This window comes from Narcine bancroftii, chromosome 5 (genome assembly GCF_036971445.1).
Source record: "Narcine bancroftii isolate sNarBan1 chromosome 5, sNarBan1.hap1, whole genome shotgun sequence".
NCBI lineage: Eukaryota > Metazoa > Chordata > Chondrichthyes > Torpediniformes > Narcinidae > Narcine > Narcine bancroftii.
Genome location: NC_091473.1, coordinates 116331774 through 116351808, shown reverse-complemented (window position 1 = coordinate 116351808; position 20035 = coordinate 116331774). Strand labels below are relative to the sequence as shown.

Sequence of the window (20035 nt, the reverse complement as noted above, 5' to 3'; positions counted from 1 at the left end):
CATTCACATACCACCTTGAGTAATCCCTATGCCATAGGTGCTCTGTGATTAGTAAGAGATTACTTAAGGTGGTATGTGAGTGGAAAGAAAAGGTTTGAAAACTACTGTTTTAATCGTACCTAATTGACTCACTAAGTGCATGGCTTCATAACTCCAAAGGAAATGGGCCAATGACAATATTTCTCAAGCAAAATATTTCAGTACAAGTGGGCCTAAAGCAGTGGTTCTCAACCTTTTTTTCCCCACTCACATACCACCTTAAGTAATCTCTTACTAATCACAGAGCACCGATGGTATAGGGATTACTTAAAGTGGTATGTGAGTGGAAAGAAAGAGTTTGAAAACCATTGATCTATGTGAAGGGTGACAAATTGCCAGCACCATACTGATCGATATATCAAGAAGAAATGCATGTAAAAGAAAAACATCAAAATTCACAACTGATATAAAATTGCTCCAAAATTTCTCAAATTAATGCCTTCCTTATCAGGATTTACACTTTGAACTTGATCTCTCAATTCTTTTCTTTTTCCTACAATATTGCCTGCCTTTTAAAGCAGGTCCTGCTCTCATTGAACCATTATTCCAACCTGTCTAGGAAGTGATCACCAGATCTGCAGAGGAAAAGATGCCCTCAAAGTCTCTTGGAAGAAATGAAACATTCCCCACCCACTCTAAGGAACCTTGGTCTCCTGACTATTCAAAATGGAAAAGTACTGGGGTGGTACTGATAATCTTGAGTCTGTGCATGAGGACCATAAATATAAATAGATTTTTAAAAAAAGCCCTGTATAAATAGATTACTGTATAGACCATCCACTTTCTACCCCATCTGTAAAAGATACTGGAGTTCCCACTTTGGCCTCATAAGCTTCCTGGAAACTCCAAAACCAGAGTGGGTTTAAGTCATCCTCAATACCAAGGGACTGCCACAGATGACTTCTTTCTATTTTCTATTCTCATCTTTAAATTGTCACATTGTTGCTCTTTGACATTTCTTAATGTACAGGGAATGTTATGGGAACACAGGTTTAAATTAGTTGCTGTTCTGCTCACTTACCTCTAAAAATGTGTTGCCATCAGTTGTGCAAATCTTCCAAAGGGCATAAATTGGAATACAGACCACCGAGGAGAGGGCCATCAGAAAACCAAGAGCGATTGCCCACGTTGGGTACACGTAGTCATTGTAATTGATGGGCTTATACTGGACCACTGTGAACACCAGTATGAACTAGAAAGGAACAAATAAAAGTATGATGGACTTCAAAACTAAATTCCTGATCAATGCAGTTTGTGATAAAGTGCCTTTTTTCATGGTGAGAAATATTCTAATTTATTTATGCCATTCCTCTCGAAAGCATTCTTTTGTCTTCAGTTTCTTTATGTCAGTCTGCTGGTGACTAGCCACTGTTCTCAGTTATTGGAAAATCCTCTATCATGTTCGCCACACAAAAGGACATGTTTGGAAGCAACTCCCAGGGCACGTTCAGCCCTGTACTAGTTATTAGGAGTGGGTGGTAGAAAAGGGAGAGTTCCTTCCTTCTCACAAATAATATTTTTGTGAGAACTATTCCTGTGCAAACTGGCTGCCATTACACAATATAACAACTATATTACAACAAGGAATGCACTTTAAAAATAGCTTGTTGGTGTAAACTGATCAGGGACTTGCATTTATGCAGCACCTTTCACATCTCATGTAGCACATCCTTTTAAAAGAAATCAAGCTTCTATTGGCACACTGACTTTACCACTGGCACCAAGTGGCCAATGCAAAGGAGAGAACCACCCAGGACAGGGTATTGTAGCACACTATCATTCTTCCACTGGAGTAGGAATTGGCTACCAAATCAAATTGTCCCCTGATGCTGACAATGCTTTGAAGGGAAGTGATCAACAAGAGTTTGCAGAAAGAGAGAAAAGAAGGTGAGTCACCCTGGGCCATTCCTGCTCCCTCCAAAAGGCCAGTTATAAATGGCCCTGGCAGAGGCCTGGAAGCAGCGCAGCCACTCTCTTCCTGGCCTGGGGAATGGTATGTGGTGAATGCAACATGTAAACAGAGGAAGACAAAGAAAGGTTAATAATTGGGTGAACAAAAATAGTATTCTCCCATATTATTCTCATGCTTTAATACCCTTTAATTACCGTAGATACACGTGTAATAATCTAATTTTGTGGACCAATTTTTAGGGTAAAATTTAGGGAGTTGACTATTACACGCATATTACTTTTGATCATGGTAAGTGCCTGCATCATTCAAGATATCAGGAGCTTGGATGGACAGGTGACTGGGAGATGTCCATGTTTGGGGCATTGGGAGCTCAGATGGATGTGCAGGAGGGTAGGACTGGGTAGTTAAGTCTGCATTTGGAGCTTGGATTGGTGGGCGTGGCTTTGGTGAGAGTTGGACGCTCTGGTGGGTGGGCGGATGGGGCCAAAAATAATGGGGGGTTGGAGTACTTTTACATATGATCATGAAAAACACCAGCTTTTGGGGCCAAAAATAGGGGGGAGGTTGACTTTTTCATGGTACCGACTATTACACGCGTATATACAGTAATATATAGCTGATCCTCACTGAACAAAGCGAACATTTTTACATAATTGAGAGACAGTGTAAATTTGGCTATGGTAGTTTAATTTCAAGCCTCACCCCCTGCCCCCATCTCACAAGCCTAGTATGTATAATGCAGGCTAGGTACAAGGTAAGTGTTTTCAAATCTGCTTGAATAATATTCCTCATCCAGCAGCCACTCAAGATTAAAATCCTTCCCCACAGCATCACATTGACATGCACAATTCCTTAACCAGCAATCATCTGTTCTAATGCAAATGCTGCCTAGCCTAGAGTACTGCCAGAATGGTCTACTTTCCTTGTATCCATTAGTAAGTTATCTTTGTATTAAAATTCACATTCTGTTTTTATGCAGACTTCAAATTTGTAATGTGAAATGTTGACTACAATTTAGTGTATGAATGTCAAAGCTTTCAAAACAAAAATCAACCTGTGTCTTGATGGAATTTGAATCTAGTTGTTGAAAATGTAACAACAGAGTTCTAACACAACGTGTTTAAGATAATTGACTTTTCTGCATGGAAATGTGACATTTTGCTTTTCACTGTTTCAAAACAGTTTTATTTATGCAACAGTTACTTACAAAGATGATACTGGGAGATACAAAACGCCAGCAAATTTGGAAGAAGATTGGAGGTTGAAAGCCAAGCATCATTTCAACATCCTTGAAATATTTATCATGTCCTGAAAAAGGGCAAGAGAGAAAAAAAAAATTCAATAAAAATTATAAGGGATGCTTTATTATATATCCCAGAGGAAACACTTAAATGTACACATAGATGAGCATATCCAGCATGACATACACCTCATTTATTTTGTAAGTTATTCACAAAGGGCATTTGATTCATTTTCTGTTAGTATGTTTGTGAAGCGAGCTACACGCATTGATGTCATCAAAGTTGAGAAACAAGAAGGTAGGGCTGCAGGTAAAAGGTAAATGGGAGATTTCAGGGAGACAATATTCCTGGTAGAGTGAAGAGCAAGTTTGACAAGTTTAGATAAATCTAGTTGACAAGGGATATTGAAGTTCTGCTCAGGAAAAAGGAAGTGCATGGTTGGGTATAGGCAGCTGGGATTCAGTGAATCCCTTGAAGAATGTATGGAATATAAGAGTACACTGAAGAGACAAGTCAGGTGACAAAAAGATGTGATATCATTTTGGTAGAGATAGATTTTACAGGATAACGAGGCAGGTCCTTTAACCCTTTGGACTCTGACCATTTTTATCATATATACTCTGGGTAAACAAAGGGAATGAACCAACAGGTGGTTGGGTATAAAACCAGGATATGGATTATAAGCATTTGTTGGTAGTCCCGGAAAACTGAGACAGAGAGTCCAAAGTGTTAAGTATCAACAAAGTGATCTTTGTGTAGAGCTGCAGGAGATTGGAGATTAAATACTTTGATAAGTTTCTAATTTAATTATATATATTTTTAAAACTTTATTTACATTAATCGTATACCCTCTACATTTATCTTAATGTTGGGCATTTAAATTATTTTAAATTTCTTGACAGCTTGGACAGAAGGCTAAGCTCTGGTCCCAGTTTTAAAGTCTTGGTTTTCATTGGGAATTTGAGTAGAATCTCTGCTCCATGCCTCCCTCAACTTTATGTCCGATGTCCAGAGTTTGGAAGACTCAGGTAATTGTGGCAACTGTGAATAGTAATTATTTCATCGGTTCTGTCATTAATGCAGATGTTAGGAATACAAAATTTTTTTAAAACGATGGAAATACACAGTTGTGCAGGTTGCATCTGTGGATACAGATGTCAAAACTGACAAAGGATCCCATATCTGAAACATTAACTATTTCTCCTTAGAGATACTGAGGGTTTCCAGCATTTCTGCTTTTAATTCTGCCAATTAATCCATCATGTCTGCTTCTTTGGCAAATAAACTGCCTGAACAGATTATTACATGCTCCAATTTTTAATTCATTTTCATAGAGAAAAAATAAGAGAATAAATCAAGCTGCAAGTTTGGGAGACTGACTGTGAGCTGACAGACTAGGACAGCGTGTACTCAAATTGAATACTTCTGGAGAGAGGGAGAGCCTGAATGCTCAGGTGCAGAGACCATGTGACCAGCATGATCAAGACACAGTGCACTGTTTGCTCAGGGGCCATTTTAAGGAGCCTACACAGGAGCAACAGCTCTTGGAAGTAATACTGTGCTGGTGGCTTTGTGTGGTGATAGACAATTTTTCTGATTTCTCTGTGTTAAAGGGGAATGAGTAGGGGCCATTTTAAGGAGCCTACACAGGAGCAACAGCTCTTGGAAGTAATACTGTGCTGGTGGCTTTGTGTGGTGATAGACAATTTTTCTGATTTCTCTGTGTTAAAGGGGAATGAGTAGGGGCCATTTTAAGGAGACAGCACTTGGAGAAGCATCCTTTGATGTGCTGAAGAGCCTTGTGTGGTAATAGACAATTTGTCTGATTTCTCCATGTTGTAGGGTAATGAGTATACCACTCTGTGACCAAAAGGGAAGGTCACTTTAAATGACTGACCCACGAAAGGGTTCTGGAAGCTTTGTGAGAATTATTCGCTTCTTGTCCCCTATGCAAATAAAAGGGGAGTTTTGATTGCCACTCGTCTGAAAAGGACATTTCTCTGGAAGCACCTCAACAAGGATTTTGTGAGTTTATTAAAAGTCTGTCACCCTGGACTCTCCCACCTACTTTGTGAACTTCTTTGCATCAATTTCAAGCCTGCGTGACAACACTGAATTCTGAGACTGAACTTCGAACTGCCTTTCGAGAATTGTGCCTGAACTGTAGTGGCTTGGGGAATTCTACACACATATGCACAAGTATATTCGCGCATAGCTGGGAGTTAAGTTGATAAGTTTAGATAAATTAGATAATGTGTTATATTACAGTTAATTAATAATTAACAATATTATTTTAAATATAATACTGTCTGGGCTAATTTCTATTGCTGCTTCTGGTACATAATAAGATGGACAATATATGTTCTCTTGCATGTACTCAAATCATACCAAATGACATTAAATTAGCCTAGGCTGCATTGGACGTGGTTAAATCCTTACTGATACTCACCATAAATATACATGATGGCAATGCACATAATGCAGGAAATCACCACAAGTGAAAAGCTGGCTGCATAGTTATCCATGAGAAGGAGCCAGTAAATACCAGCCTATGATAGAAAAATAAAATAATAACAATCATTTTCTACCTTAACAAATTTATTGAGATAAATAGAACTCAAAATTCTTTTACCCTCCAGTAATTGTGGTAAAGACCATTGGGTAGGGAGCAAAGCTTGTTCATCACAATGATGGCTTATATCTGCTCCTTTTGCCACTGCTCAGCCAATGGAGGCAGACCAGTGATTGTCTCCATCTGGGGAACTTGAGAGAGGACTGGGGAGAGAGGGATGATGAAGTTCAGATTTAGCCTAAAGTGAGGGAGAAAGTCAGGACTTTGGGATCAGAAACCCACATTAGATTGGTCTTTTTTCTGAGTGTAGAGGAATCCAAAATGAGAGTGCACTTAAGGTTTAAAATGAGGGGGCTGGGGTTGGGGGTTTGAAAAACATCTGTGGCATAATTGGTCAGAATATATAAGGACTAGGTGAAAATTTAAAGTTGTCCAAATTTCTCCAGCATCATGTATTAATCTGACCAGATGGAAGTTGACTCTTAGTGGTATGATGGATAAATGAGTTGGAAGAACACTGAGCTGTAAATTGCTCATCATTTGCCACGAACATGCATGCAGAATGTCTTCTGGCCTGCAAGCAAGTCATACAAGTGTATCACAGTGTATAGGATACTGACTTACACAATCAGCACATGAAGGAAAGAAAGTTTGTGCAGGGTATTTTGTTGCTCAAATCTGTTAAGCCTCCCCATAAATATTCACAATTTTTAAAATTGTTCAAACTACATTACAATTTAATTTTTTAATCCAATGGATAAGTAATTTGTCATAACCATACATAAAATCATGATATATGCGGCCATAAAAGCTTAAGGAGCACCAACATCATCCTGAACATTAACAGTGAGAAACTGATCCATGCTGTTAATTTTAAACATACAGCATGATAACAGGCCCTTTCGGCCCACGAGCCCATGCCAGCCAATTGACTTACAACCTCCGACCCCCCACCACCCCCTCTTTGAATGTTGGGAAGAAACCTGAGTCCCCAGGGAAAAACCATGCAGACAGGGGGGAAAATGTACAAACTCCTTACAGTGCGGGATTCAAACCCCAGTCCCTGATCATTATTGCTGTAACAGCGTTGAGCTAATTACTGTGCTAACTGGCCCACCCTGTTATGTGACTTTATACTTGATGAAGTTATTGCTCTAGTTCAGAGGCTCCCAAAACGTTTTAGACCATCGACCTCTTGATGGAGTCCTTGATCTCTCATCTACCCTCAGGTATCTAAGTGTTCTTTGTATGTCAAGGGATGGGGGTGTCGGGGAGGGGGTGGCAGCGCTGTCCAGGTGTGGGGGTGGGTGGCAGCGGCACTGCCTGGCGATGGGGGGGGGGGGAACGTGTTGTTGGTGCTGGCTGTCCATCATTCCTCATCTTTCCGTTAGCTCTCGACTTTATTATTAGACGGCTGAAATTAAATATAACATGGCAGCCACCAAGGCCAGCTCCCGCAAGATGTTGACCATCAATGCCTGCAAGAGGTTAGTCACCCAATGTGATAGTACAGATCTATCACCAATGTACATAGTGTATATAGTTACTGTATCTAGACTGTGCTTACAGCGATTGGCTGAGAGCTAAGCCACGCCTATTGTCTGGGCCTTAAAGGGTTGTGTCCCTAGCCAAGTCAGATCATTCCGGACTGGTCGGCCACCTGTGAAGAGCTCCTGTCTTTTGATAATAAAAGCCTTGGTTTTGATCAACAAGTCTTTGATTCTTTCGACGAGCTCTACACCCTACCATAGTCATGATTTTCCATAGATACGTCCCAGCTTTCGACCTCAAAAGTTCAATCGACCTCCTTTTAACCCCCAGGCATTTATTGACCCCTTGGATAGTCCCATCAACCCCCTAGACCACTTTGGAAACCCATGCGCTAGTTGGTTATAGGATAGAGAGATTCCTAAAACATGACTAAAACTGTAATTAGTAACTCTTTAATAAAAATTAAATGAATAAATGTGTTGGAGAAACTCAGCAGGTCACACGTTTTGACCTAGGATCTTCGACTAGATTTACTGACACAAGCCTGAAACATTAATCACCCTTCCTGACCTGCTGAATTTCTCCAGCATACATGTGCATTGCACTTGACTCCAGCATCTGCAAACCTTCTTGTTTAACTTAATAAAAGTTTAACTAGGATCAAAGTTAATCTTCAATATAATTCATCAGAAAAGATCTCCTGTTTATATAAATAGAGTAATGAAATTCGTGCATTCTTTATGGACTTACTTGTGTAGTTAGTGAGATACCTAGAAAAAAGCCAATAATGGCAACTGCTAACGTGACCAAGGATTTTCGTCTGCGAATCCAATCACTGCCAATTTCATCAACGATAGCAGTGACCAATGTTTCCAGCAGACAGAACTGGGGAAGTAACAAAAAGCATTAGTCTTTGCCGAATAATATTTACTATACCCAGCACTGTTGGGAAATATTGTTTTCTAATTATACACTTTATTGTATATATCTTTTATACATTCACTATCAGATATGGTGGTCATGTACTCAATAACTGAGGGAAATAAGTCACTCCAAAATGAATTCTTGGGACATATCCCTCAAACTTCAACAATTCTTAATTCTTGTGTGGTTTCTGGCCCAAGTATTGTTATTCTGAATCATGTCATAACTCAAGAATTTGCTTGCAACTCCAGCACAGATGCTCCATGTTTTGAAGTGAAATGACAATGAAGCTGAAAGTCAGTGTAAATAGTGGTTTCCTACAAGGATGGAATTATACCAAGATCCTGTCCTGTTTTAGTGTTTGCTTTACAGAATTTAGGATAAATAATGTTACATGTAACATTATAATATTTAATGCAAAATACCAAGCAAAATACTCAAAAAGTGCACTATATAGAATGTTACATGTAATGTATAATAATTGTAGTATATAGTATAACATTATTATTCTGCATAAATCATATTATCAAGCCTATACAATATTAAACATGGTAAATAATATTTACCCTTCATAATTCATATATTTCCTTACATTCATACTATACAGAGAATCATATAGCACAGGATGCCATTCAGACTCTTGCACCTCTGCCAGGTCTTTGAAAGCATTCTGTTCCCCAATCCTTTCCCCACTGTCTTGAAACGAGTTTCCCTTCAAATATTTCCATAATTCAAAAAAATTTGTCATGTTTCCATTTCTGACACTCTTTCAGATACTGCATTCCACCGACCAACCAGTGTGCCACTGGGAACAGATTCTCCTTATTTATATATTAAATCCCTTCATCGTCTAAAATGCCTCTATTCAAGCTCCCCTTAAACTTTGCTGTCCTTATTTGAACAACTGTGGTTTTCTCGTCTCTTTGAGTTGCAGCCACCCTCGTTCCCTTCTAGTCAATAGATGGTACTGGGTAGTGGATGCAATACTCCAGCTGTTCTGCTTTATGGGAGGGAAAAAAGCTGTTAATACCTCAGTACTAGCCACAAGATGCCAATGTGTACCAAAGTATACCTGTCAAATAATAGTAAGAAATTATTATTTAAAAAATAAGCTATGCATTCCATAATGGAGCCTGTTTAAGAGTGGGATTATGCATGGTATCAATGAGATGTTAATGATGTTGATGGTGACTCAGCCCAGGCATCATGTTAATGGTACTGCAGTATAAGTTTTTTTCCTCCCTGGGTGGGTTCAGTTTTTGTATGCAATGAAAGCAACCTTGCTGACTGGGCTGACACACTGCCTTGCACAGCCATGGAGAATCTTTCAGAAGAGCGCGGCTTGTTGTATGGGGTTGGGTACCACTCCATCTCCACGGAAGGAAAGTACCAGGCTGATGAAAAGAAAGAGAAAAACACAAATCTCTTTTTTTTAACAAAGAAAAGGCTGATTTTTTTTTTTTCTCACCACCTTCACGGTATAAATACCAGCAAAATGCAATATTTATACACTATATGAATCCAACAGACATAACTTCCTTGTCATGTATTACCTGGTGGTTTGCATAAACATTGTATTATGGCTAAGATTTTTTTAAAAAGACAAGAAATATGGTGAAATTTTTTGCTGTTGTGCATTACTGCTTGGGCTGTCAAAACTGGCGTATTCACTTCTGCTTCTTCGTCTTCTTCATGGCTCAAGAACTGCTCCTGTTCCTGTTCACAGAGTCGAGTAAATGGCCAATAAAGTTCCCAATAATTTTAATATATGATATTCCTTTTATTAATATTTTAATGTTCAGCAGCTACAATAGTCCAAAAAAAAAAACAGCTTGAAAGAATTGTCAAAGTTTTGGGTTGAAATCCTTATCAAGGTTTGACAGATCTTGATGAATGGGTTTCGACCTGAAACATCAACAGTTCCTTCTTCGGCCACTGATGCTTATTTCTCCATTGAAGTCCTCCAGCAGATTGTTTTCTTTTTGCTGTAGGCTCCAGCATCTGCAGCCCCTTGTGTCTCCTTTGTTTATAAATCGAGGTCTCGGTGTTTTTTTAGGAAAATCAAATGCAATCTTTAGTCTGTATGATGTGTTAACAGTTATTTTTAAAAACATATTCCAAGAATCAATTTTAAATCACCTGCTGAGGATTCAATAAAAGCAGGAACATTCTTTCTTGTCAAGGCCAAATGTCATCCTGGTATTCAAGAATGATATTTACAATTTCCACTTCAGCCGACAGTTGGAGTTGACATACTAGCAGGCTGCAAAACCTTTTATTGTCTAATCTGGTTTTGCCTCAATGTACAGAGAAAAGGACCATCACTGCACCCATCTGTAACCTAGATATTGTCCATACCTATGATATATATTACATTAATGCAATAAGCACCAGATTTTGGGGATGAATTGCCTCCTGTTCTGTGATGCAGAGTTGAATTCAAACAATTTTTATACCAGATTAATTCTAAATATAGAACCATAGAACAATTGCAACACAGGAACAGGCTACCTTGGCCCTTCTAGTCTGTGCTAAATCATTATTTTCCTAGATCCACTGACCTTCACTCTGCCCATAGCCCTTCATATCTATCCTGTCATGTACCTGCCAAATTCTTCTTAAATGTTAAAATAGAGCCCACATTTACCTTGCTCCCACCTGTCTCTGTTTAAGGAAGTTCTTCCTCATGTTCCCTCTAACCTTTTCCCCTTTCACCCTTAAACCAGTTTGTATCTCATCTACCCCCAATATATTTTGAAACATTTTAGTATGTGGTATGTTAATGCATGAGGTATGAGACATTATTTGAAAATGGCATGTTTTGTTACATCATTTGCTATAACATGCGGCATTGTTGAGAAAGATTTGAAATTGGATCATAGATTTTAGACAAAGCAGATGACATCTTATTTTTTATATCCTGTTTCATATTCAATAAAAGCTAAGTAATTGAATTTCTTTGAAACATCAATGCCTTTCCAGTATATGGAGAAAACCAATATGGCATTCCAAAAATTTTCTTTGAGGAGTTTGTTAAACATCTTTTCTCATAAATCTGTAGATTTATTATTCCAATTGAAGATTGCGATTCAAGGTGGAATCATGAAATGTATCTCTCACCTGTGTACCCAACCCCAGCAGAATCAACATGAAGAAAAAGAGAAGAGACCAGAAGGGTGAGATTGGCAGCAAAGTCAGAGCCTCTGGGTAAGCCACAAAGGCCAGGCCAGGACCATGGTCTGCCACATTTGAGACATCAACTCCTAGATGAGCAGCCATGAATCCAAGAATGGAGAAGATGACAAAGCCAGCATAAATGCTGGTTGCACAGTTGGTGATACTGATAATGATGCTATCCCTGTAAAAGAGGAAATTACAAGTCACTTGTTAATGAATTAAAGAGCTAACTGTATCCATTTTCAAATATCATTATTTTCCATTCAGATCGGTTTTGGGGATTTTTAAAGTGCATAAGAAACTGAACTTTTATTCCCCTCTGTTTCTTCCCACAGGTTGAAAGGGACTTTATCTGAACCAGAAGAGTCCTTCTCCTCAATAAAAATTGATTTGGTAGATATTCAACTGTGTACAGAGATGCATAGGGACCACATTCATCTGATTAATGGAGACTGACCACCAAAATAACCAGAATACATATTTATTTCCTCTTTGTCCTCTGTAATCAGTTTAGTACCTTTACGATGGAGGCCTGGGGCGGAAAAATGGTGAGAGTCGTGAGAGTTCAGGCACTAGAAAAGGACCCTATGTTGCGATCTGAGCAATCTTGACACTGGAGGAGAGAGGCAGCCATATCATTTGGTAAACATGTAGGCAAAATGAACATCTTGATAAATCACCTTGGGCATCTCCGATGCAATTTAATTACATTTTCCCAAATGAGATGTATACTCAGAAAAATGGAAGGCTTGTAAAGCACAAGCATTTGGGCACCTCTCACAAAGGATGGGTTTCTCATGTTCCCTTTTAAAGGGTATCAGCAATGATGATATAAGGTTAGTTAAATAATTAAAATGGAGAGACACTGGAACTTTACCAATTATAGGTCATGAAAATATCAAATTATAGTTTCACTGCAGAAATTTTAGGCCTTAATTTATGCAGAATTTCTCATGAGCTATTCATGCAGTATCTGATGTGATCATCTGTGCCCTGCACTCACTGCCACAGTGTTCACTGAAGGAAGCTAACATGTGGTCAAAAGAGAGGTAAAGCTCAGATGAAGGAGTGGGGTCAATGCTTTGCCTCCAAACTGAAATAGAGCAAATATTTCCTTGTCTGACCTTCAACACACCAAAGACTTTCACAAAGATGTGAGATTCCAATTTAAGCAAATAATTTAGAAAATAGAATTTTTTTAAAAATCAGGCTATTGAGAGATTTTGGAAAAAAATAAAAGTGGATCTATTTCCTGTTCAAAGAAAAATGTATTTGCGTTGTTGTTCTTGCACAACACATGATACCAGTGCAATGATTCACAATGAACCACAGTAAAGTAATTGTAGTACTCCAATTGTCCATTAATGAGAGGCTGAACTTGATGTAGCACTAACATTTCTGAAACTCATCTCTGAAAGAAATCAAGAATAATATGCTTTCAAAGGGGGAGGGGGAGGGGGAAGGATTCTTGAAAATGCTCCCAAACCTGTAGCAATTGTTGTGGAACTTGTTGTAAGAAGCCATGGTTATCAGGCCACCCCAAGCACATCCTAGAGAGTAGAAAATTTGTGAAGCAGCGTCTCCCCAGACCTGGAATAGAACACAAATTGAATCGACATTGATAATTTTCGGATCTTCACATTGATTTTTGATTCATGTCTTCTGAGGATTATGATTGCCTTGAGTTTTCCTCGAAACCTACTCTGTAGGAAGGTAAAGACGACTGCACTGGCAGTGTCATCGAATGGGAAAGTACGCAGATACGTGCTTGAGGAACTCGGCAGGTCGTGTAGCGTCGATAGGAAATAAAGGGGTAAGCAACGTGTTTGGCCTGAGTCCTTTGTCAAGGTATGAGCAAAAATCAGGCAGGTCTGAATAAAATGGCAGGGGGGGAGAGGCCAAGAGGTCATAGGTGGATATGGTGGGAGGACAGAAGAGAAAAAAGGAAGCAATTGATGGAGAGGGGATGGTTCTGAATGGAGAGGGAAGGGAATGGGGTGCCAGAGGGGAGGGGGAAAGAGAGAGAGAGAGAGAGAGAGAGAGAGAAAATCTGGTTTGAGAGTGCCTGGACAGAATATCAGGTGCTGATCCTCAAATTTGGTTTTGGCCTCATCTTGACCATGTATGGACAGACATGTTGGTGTGGGAATGGGGGATGCAGAATTTAAATGGTTGGCTACTGGGAACCCCTGCTATTTCCACAGACAGAGTGAAGATGCTCAATGAAATGATCTCTGAGTCTGCGTCTGGTTTCTCCAATGTAGAGGAGGCCACAATGGGAGCACTAGATGCAATAGATGATCTCTGCAGATTCCCAAGTGAAGAGTTGCTTCAATTGGAAGAATTGTTTGGAGCCCTGAATGGTGGCGAGGGAGGAGGTGTGGGTGGCAATGTCACATTTCTTGTGGTCACAGGGGTATGCATCAAAGGGGTAATTCATGGAAAATGATGAGCAAACAAGGGATTAATGAAGGGAGCGGTCCCCACGGAAGGCAGAGAGGCAAGGAGAAGGAAGATATGTCTGGTGATGGTATCACATTGTAGGTGGCGGAAATTGTGGAAGATAATGTAGTTAAACTCTCGGTATCTGGCATCTATGGGGATTGGCAAATACTGGATAAGTGAATTTGCCAGTTGCTTGAGATTGTCTTTTGGGTGATTGGAAAACTGACCGCTAGGGTTACCAGTTTTAAATGTTTGAATTTTTAACCTATTTATTTCCCATGAATTTTTTTTTTTTTTTTTGCTTGTTGTTTCAAACGGCTGGTTCCTTGAATTCCGGATAATGGGATTTTACTGTACGTTGGATGCAAAGGCTAGTGGATAGTAGGTCAGGACAAGGGGAATCCTTCTCATGTCTAGTGGCGGAATGGGCAAGGGCAGATGTGCAGGAAATAGAGGTGAGGCGGGTAAGGGCTGAGTTGATGGTGGTAGAGGGGAAGCCATGTTTTTGGAAGCATTGATTTTCTGGTGCTTGCCTGCAGGCCTAAAATGTTGATTATGTGTCTTGGCTATCTCAAGAATGCTACATGACCTGCTGAGTTTCTCTAGAACCTCTTGTGGATTAAATAACAATCATGGTGTCTGCAAACTTTCTTGTTTATTTTCTTCGGTCAATTCTGTTTTTTTTTGTTGCTGATCACCTCCACCAACACCATCACTAATATGAACAGTTTCTCTCTTCTTTGACTATGCTCCTGATGATGTTCATCCCCTCTCAATCTCCTCTGACCAAACCTGACTGAGATTGGGAAGCTAGCAATGAAGGGAAATTTGATCACAAATCCTTCTCTAACCATTAACAGAATAGAATGTTGATGGGTTTTGACTACTTTAACTGCATTAATAAGTGGTGAAAACCTATAAATATGAGACCAGTTGAAATTGCAACCCCACGTCTTTCTCCATTGTTTGGCCTTACTCTCTGACAGTTCTGAACAGTGCATTGAGGACTAGTGCATGAAGAACAACAGAGTGAAGTATCTTTATATAGCCTTGAGGAAAGCAGTACTTTCTGATCAAGATATAAACGACTCACTTTTGCATCCAAAATCTTGTCCCATTGAGGAGTGAGATAGTACATGATGCCAGTTGCAGCTCCATCCAGAGTGATCCCACGGATAAATAGAATAGTCAGCACAACGTATGGAAATGTTGCTGTAAAATACACCACCTACAAGAATAAAGCGCTCTTATCACCTCCAGCATGTATAGATACAGGCTGTATATTTCATTTCAGCAGTCTTCCAACCATACACATCAATATCGACCTCCAATTTTTAGTAACCCCCTCCCTCTATTCTCTTTGCTTTCCCTCATCCCAGTGTCTCCCTCCCCCTTCATCCCAGTGTCTCCCTTCCCCTGGCTCCCCAACCTCCTCCCTTACTTCTTCCTATAAGAGAGCATCTTTCTCAGCCCTCCCCCCTCCCCCTTCTTTCCCCTCCCACCTGAATCCACCCATCAACTAGCCTCGGGCTAGTTCTCCCCCCTCCAACCCCCCTCTTAATCAGGAATATGCCTGATTTTTGGCACACCCAAAAAAGTGTCCAGACCCCATAAGTTGAATGGCTATTGCTTTCCATGGATGCTACACAACCTGCTACATTTTCCTACACTTTTGTGTCCTGAACTAGACCCCAGCATCTTCAGAGTTTACCACTATTGATGACTGGTGTCCAGCAGGTTTCTTAACAGAGAATATAGCAGGAATATAAAAACAGAATCAGAAATCATGTTTAAAGACTGTTTCCCTATTCGTAAAGGGATGAGTGAATTATTGTCTCATTTGTGGTGAAAGCAAGCACATCCCAACAATAAAGGCTTAAACCTTTTGAAGGTAAACTACTTTTACAGAAACATTTTGGTTTTCAAATGTGTTTGAAACATTCATTGCACCATCTTCTGCTTTGCTCTGCTTGGATTTCATAGCACAGCTGCAAATGTTACATCATGATCGAACAAAACAGAACTCTTCAAATATGTTCCACACCTAGTTAGCAACCATTTCCCTCAACATTCAGAGTACAGTGCATGCTCCATAGATGAAGAACAGTTTCCATTAAGACATTGACATGGATTCCCTGCTGCAGAATTGCAAAATGGAACACCATGGAAAAAGTCCCTAAAAATGGGAAAACAGCAATTTCTGAGACACTGAACCCATTCTTGGAAGGAAATACTATGTCTTCCAACTGCCTCTCTGTCAAATGACAACAGGATAGAGTGCGCCATTTCTTCTGAACTGGGAAATAATTAATTAAATCTACTGTGAAAGATGTTCATCTTTTTGAAAACTATCCAAATTGAAAAGACAAAAGACTACCTGAGCTAACTATTTTCTCCCTTGAGAACCTTCATGATTAATCAAGGATTCAGGCAAACAACTGGGAATAAAATTATCTCACAGACCACTAAAATTTCATGAAAGTGGCCCTGCTGAACTGTAAAGGAGCCTTCATAACTACTTATATAGTCAGAATCACCCTATTCTTTTGATGGCCATTTTAATTTTAGATTGTGTTATGACAAGTGATGCTGATCTGACCCTCCCAATGTATTTGCCTGAGACTGAAAATCTGATAGCCTCTGTTTCATACTTGTCATTAAGGAAATTGTGTGAAATCTAATTGATTCAAATGAATTTAGTTTATTATAAAGAAGATGAAATGAGGAACTACAGGTGATAATCTAGGTTTTACCACTATTGTTATCAATGGGAGTACCTTCATGTGTTAGAATAGGATTTGCACACTCCCCACACTGGCATACCTACCAGACTGACCTCGATTTTGGATGTATCAATTCAATTAAGATTTTTCATTGTTATTCATTTGTAGGGCATGAGGCTCACCGATAGGGCCAACATTTATTGTCTATTTCTTATTGGCCTTTAGAAGTTGTTGGGCAACTATATCCTCAAATTGCTACCAATTTCTCTGTTGCAGGTACACCTACATTGTTATCTAGTTGGCAATTCTAAGATTTAGCTATAATGGAGATGAAGGAATGGTGATATATTTCAAATCAGGATGTTGCGCGAGTTGGACAGGAGGCCACTGCTGACAGAATCTCCATGCCCTTGCTCCACTTGTCCTAAAACAAATTCTTGGATAGTTTTTCTTTTTTTAGAATTAAGCCCCATTTTTAAAAAAACTGGAACAGACTTCACCTCGGGTGTTGACTAAAAGCACATCTGACCCAATATCTAAGGAACACACTGACAACAATTTCTAATGTACAGATACTTGTCTCTGCTCTTAATAATTTATTCTGCTATTGATCTTGCAGGTTAAGGAAGAAAGCAAGATGCAAGATGAAGATATACTGTTTTCCTGTAATCATTCTTTGGAAGAGTGTCCAGGTAGTAGCTGTGTCTTCTTTGTCTGTTGTTACCTTAATTATTTATGGCTAATTTGTACAGATTCAGAGATTAAGCTTTCACCTACAATCTTATTAACATACTGGAAGAGGAATGGAACTAGTGAGGGAGAACGTGGCTATAGTCTTATGTGATCCCTTTCATGGAGACACATGTAAACATTTAACCCTTCCTCCAAAATTCTTGTCCTTAGCTCCAGCCATTCACCAATGCCTTCCATTTGTAGCATTCCCACCTGTGTATTAAGTAGCTTTGAACTTACTTTTCCTGATGACTTCACCCCTTTAATGAGGCATAGAAAGACCACAACCCAGGCCACAAAGAGGCATCCCAGCAAAGGCAAGCGGACCTCTCCAAAGTTTCCAATGCCATCTGAGATCTTGAGTACATAATAACTGTAAACAAAATTGTCATAGTCAGGACTAATATCAAGGCTGGTATTGTACTCACCATCTCTAAACTTAGGATTAATCCAGGCATAGCTTACCTTGGCCTCGGCATCAACAGAACAATTGATACTTTTGAAAGAAAAACCAATTAGGTCTAATATCCCAATAAGAAGCAAAGATTTACAGCTTTATTATCCTTCAAAACGGTTTAATTTTAAATTTATTTTTAATTTAGAGTTACAGCACAGTAATAAGCTTTTCCGGCCCACGAGCCCAGGTACACCAATTAACCTGCAAACACTCTATGTTTTTGGGGGCTGGGAGAAAACCAGAGCACCTGGAGGAAAGCTACGTAGGTTATAGGGAATGTACAAACTCACAGCTAAAGTAGCTTCTTAGAAGTAGTAAAATTCTTCAAAAATTCATGGGGATAAAACCTAAGGCACATTTTCTGTCATAAAATAAAATTGCATTCCTTGTAGGCTTAATCATGAATATAAGTTCTGGGGTTCTCTGGCATTTTGAGGATTCAATTCTTTAAAGATGGATATTAATTAAAATGTGATGGACGTTGGTTACTCTATGGGACAAATGAGATGAAGTTCTAAGACTAGACCCACAAATAAACAAATGAGACTCCAGGTCAAGCACTATCACTCTTTCTGCTCAGCTTTAATTGTTCTCCTCAGCTTGGGACAGGCAAGTTCCCAATTTGGAAGCGCACCCTCCCATTGCCACTATACCATCTCTTCCCAGGGAATAACCAAATGTCCATGTCACTCCTGGACATGTGAGTTTAGTCTAGGACCTAATAGCCTGAATACGCCTGAGAATGTCTGATCTTGGAAGCTAAGCAGGCTCAGGACTGGTTAGTACTTGGAGGGGGGTCTGCCTAGGAACACCAGGTGTTGTAGGTTTCTGTGAGGGGCGCTGTACAAAGTGGCGCCTCCTGTTTGCCTTATGGTATACAAAAGTTAAATAATTTCATGTATATTACATTCTAAATGTAGTATGATGTGACAATAATGGAATGTTTACCTTCACCTTTTTATTCTGCAGGATAGTTAGCTTTGGGTTGTTAATCTTGTGAAGATTTGGAATTCATCACTGAATGCCAGCAATGTATAAATATGAAAGATAGATGCAAAATATGCAGGCCTCCTGCAGATGGGAAGTCTAAAATAACTGACATGGTTAGCATAACACTGTTACAGCACCAGCGACCTGGGTTTGAATCTGGTGCTATCTGTAAGGAGTTTGTACGTTCTTCCCGTGTCTGCATGGGTTTCCTTCCACCCTTCAAAAATGTACCGGGGGGGTGTAAGTCAATTGGGTGTAATTTTGTGGCATGGGCTGGTGGGCTGAAAGGGCTTGTGACCGTGCTGTATGGTTAACACTGACAAAGAGAGATTTCTCTCAATTATGAACATTAATTTTATAGTTACCAGCATGCTCCTTTAAAGGAAAATATTTTGAAATTCCTAGTATGGTTAGATACCCTCTGCTTTGGTCCATGAATTGATGATAGGAAGATCTGTAACTGTGTTACTGAAGCCTTATATTCTCATACTGAATTCAATCCAAATCAAACTGTGATGAAACCAATTTGGGCTTGATTAATTGTAGGGAAGTGTTTTAGTGGGACAACAGCTTTCTCCATTCAAAGTTCCAATCAAAGTCCCTTAAAAATATCTTCTATTACTTCCTGCTGCAGACAGAGAGCTGTGTATTTATAGCAGCAATCCAATAGGAAAATTTTACTGTCTTTCAATTAAACACTGACTTTTAAACATTATCCTGTTTTAACTTATCAGCTGCAGATGCCTTAACAATTGTTCTTTCTGGTTAGACGGATTTCATTGTTATTATTCCATTTCTCAACATCTTTTAGCCGTTTCACTGTTGGCATTTTAACTTTTTATTTCTGCGATAAAATTATCCACGGTTCTTTGTAACACAGCAATAGTGGAAAAGCATGATTAATTTGCTTTTAATGAAGTCTCACAGCTTAAATGGTGGACTGCTCAGTGGGCAGAAGCACAGAGATTTGTGATCACCTTAATCACGATGTACATGCAGTTTCATTTTATCATCGAGCACCGTAAAAGGTATGCATAGTTTGCTCATCACAGCAGAGGAGAGAACAGTTACACCAGATTTTCTGTCAAGCTGTAACCTTATTTTTGGTGATAAAGATCCACAAGAACAGAATTAATAGGAGCATCAGGTCTTTAAGCTTGCCCTACCATTGAATCATACCAGGGCTGATTTATACGGGCCTCAAAATCCTCTTTTTCTGCTAATTCTCCATTTCCCTCTATTTCCGGATCTATCAAATATACAGTACCCTCCATAATGTTTGTGACAAATACTTTTTTTCCTTCATTTTCCCCTGTGCTCCACAGTTTTAAA

The 20035-nt window shown here is 39.4% G+C and overlaps 1 protein-coding gene across 7 annotated transcripts in view; it reads right to left on the bottom strand.

The window, feature by feature from the left end:
- slc6a9 (solute carrier family 6 member 9) overlaps window positions 1–20035 on the bottom strand; it is a 292380-nt gene that overhangs the window by 8167 nt on the left and 264178 nt on the right. For all 7 annotated transcript variants that reach the window (XM_069938845.1, XM_069938844.1, XM_069938843.1 and 4 more), the window contains 8 exons: window positions 17497–17629; window positions 14895–15029; window positions 12843–12946; window positions 11300–11537; window positions 8006–8140; window positions 5642–5741; window positions 3159–3259; window positions 1061–1231 (listed from right to left, as the gene is read on the bottom strand). In XM_069938845.1, the coding sequence (XP_069794946.1) occupies window positions 1061–1231; window positions 3159–3259; window positions 5642–5741; window positions 8006–8140; window positions 11300–11537; window positions 12843–12946; window positions 14895–15029; window positions 17497–17629 (1117 nt within the window). The remainder of the gene's footprint in view (window positions 1–1060; window positions 1232–3158; window positions 3260–5641; window positions 5742–8005; window positions 8141–11299; window positions 11538–12842; window positions 12947–14894; window positions 15030–17496; window positions 17630–20035) is intronic.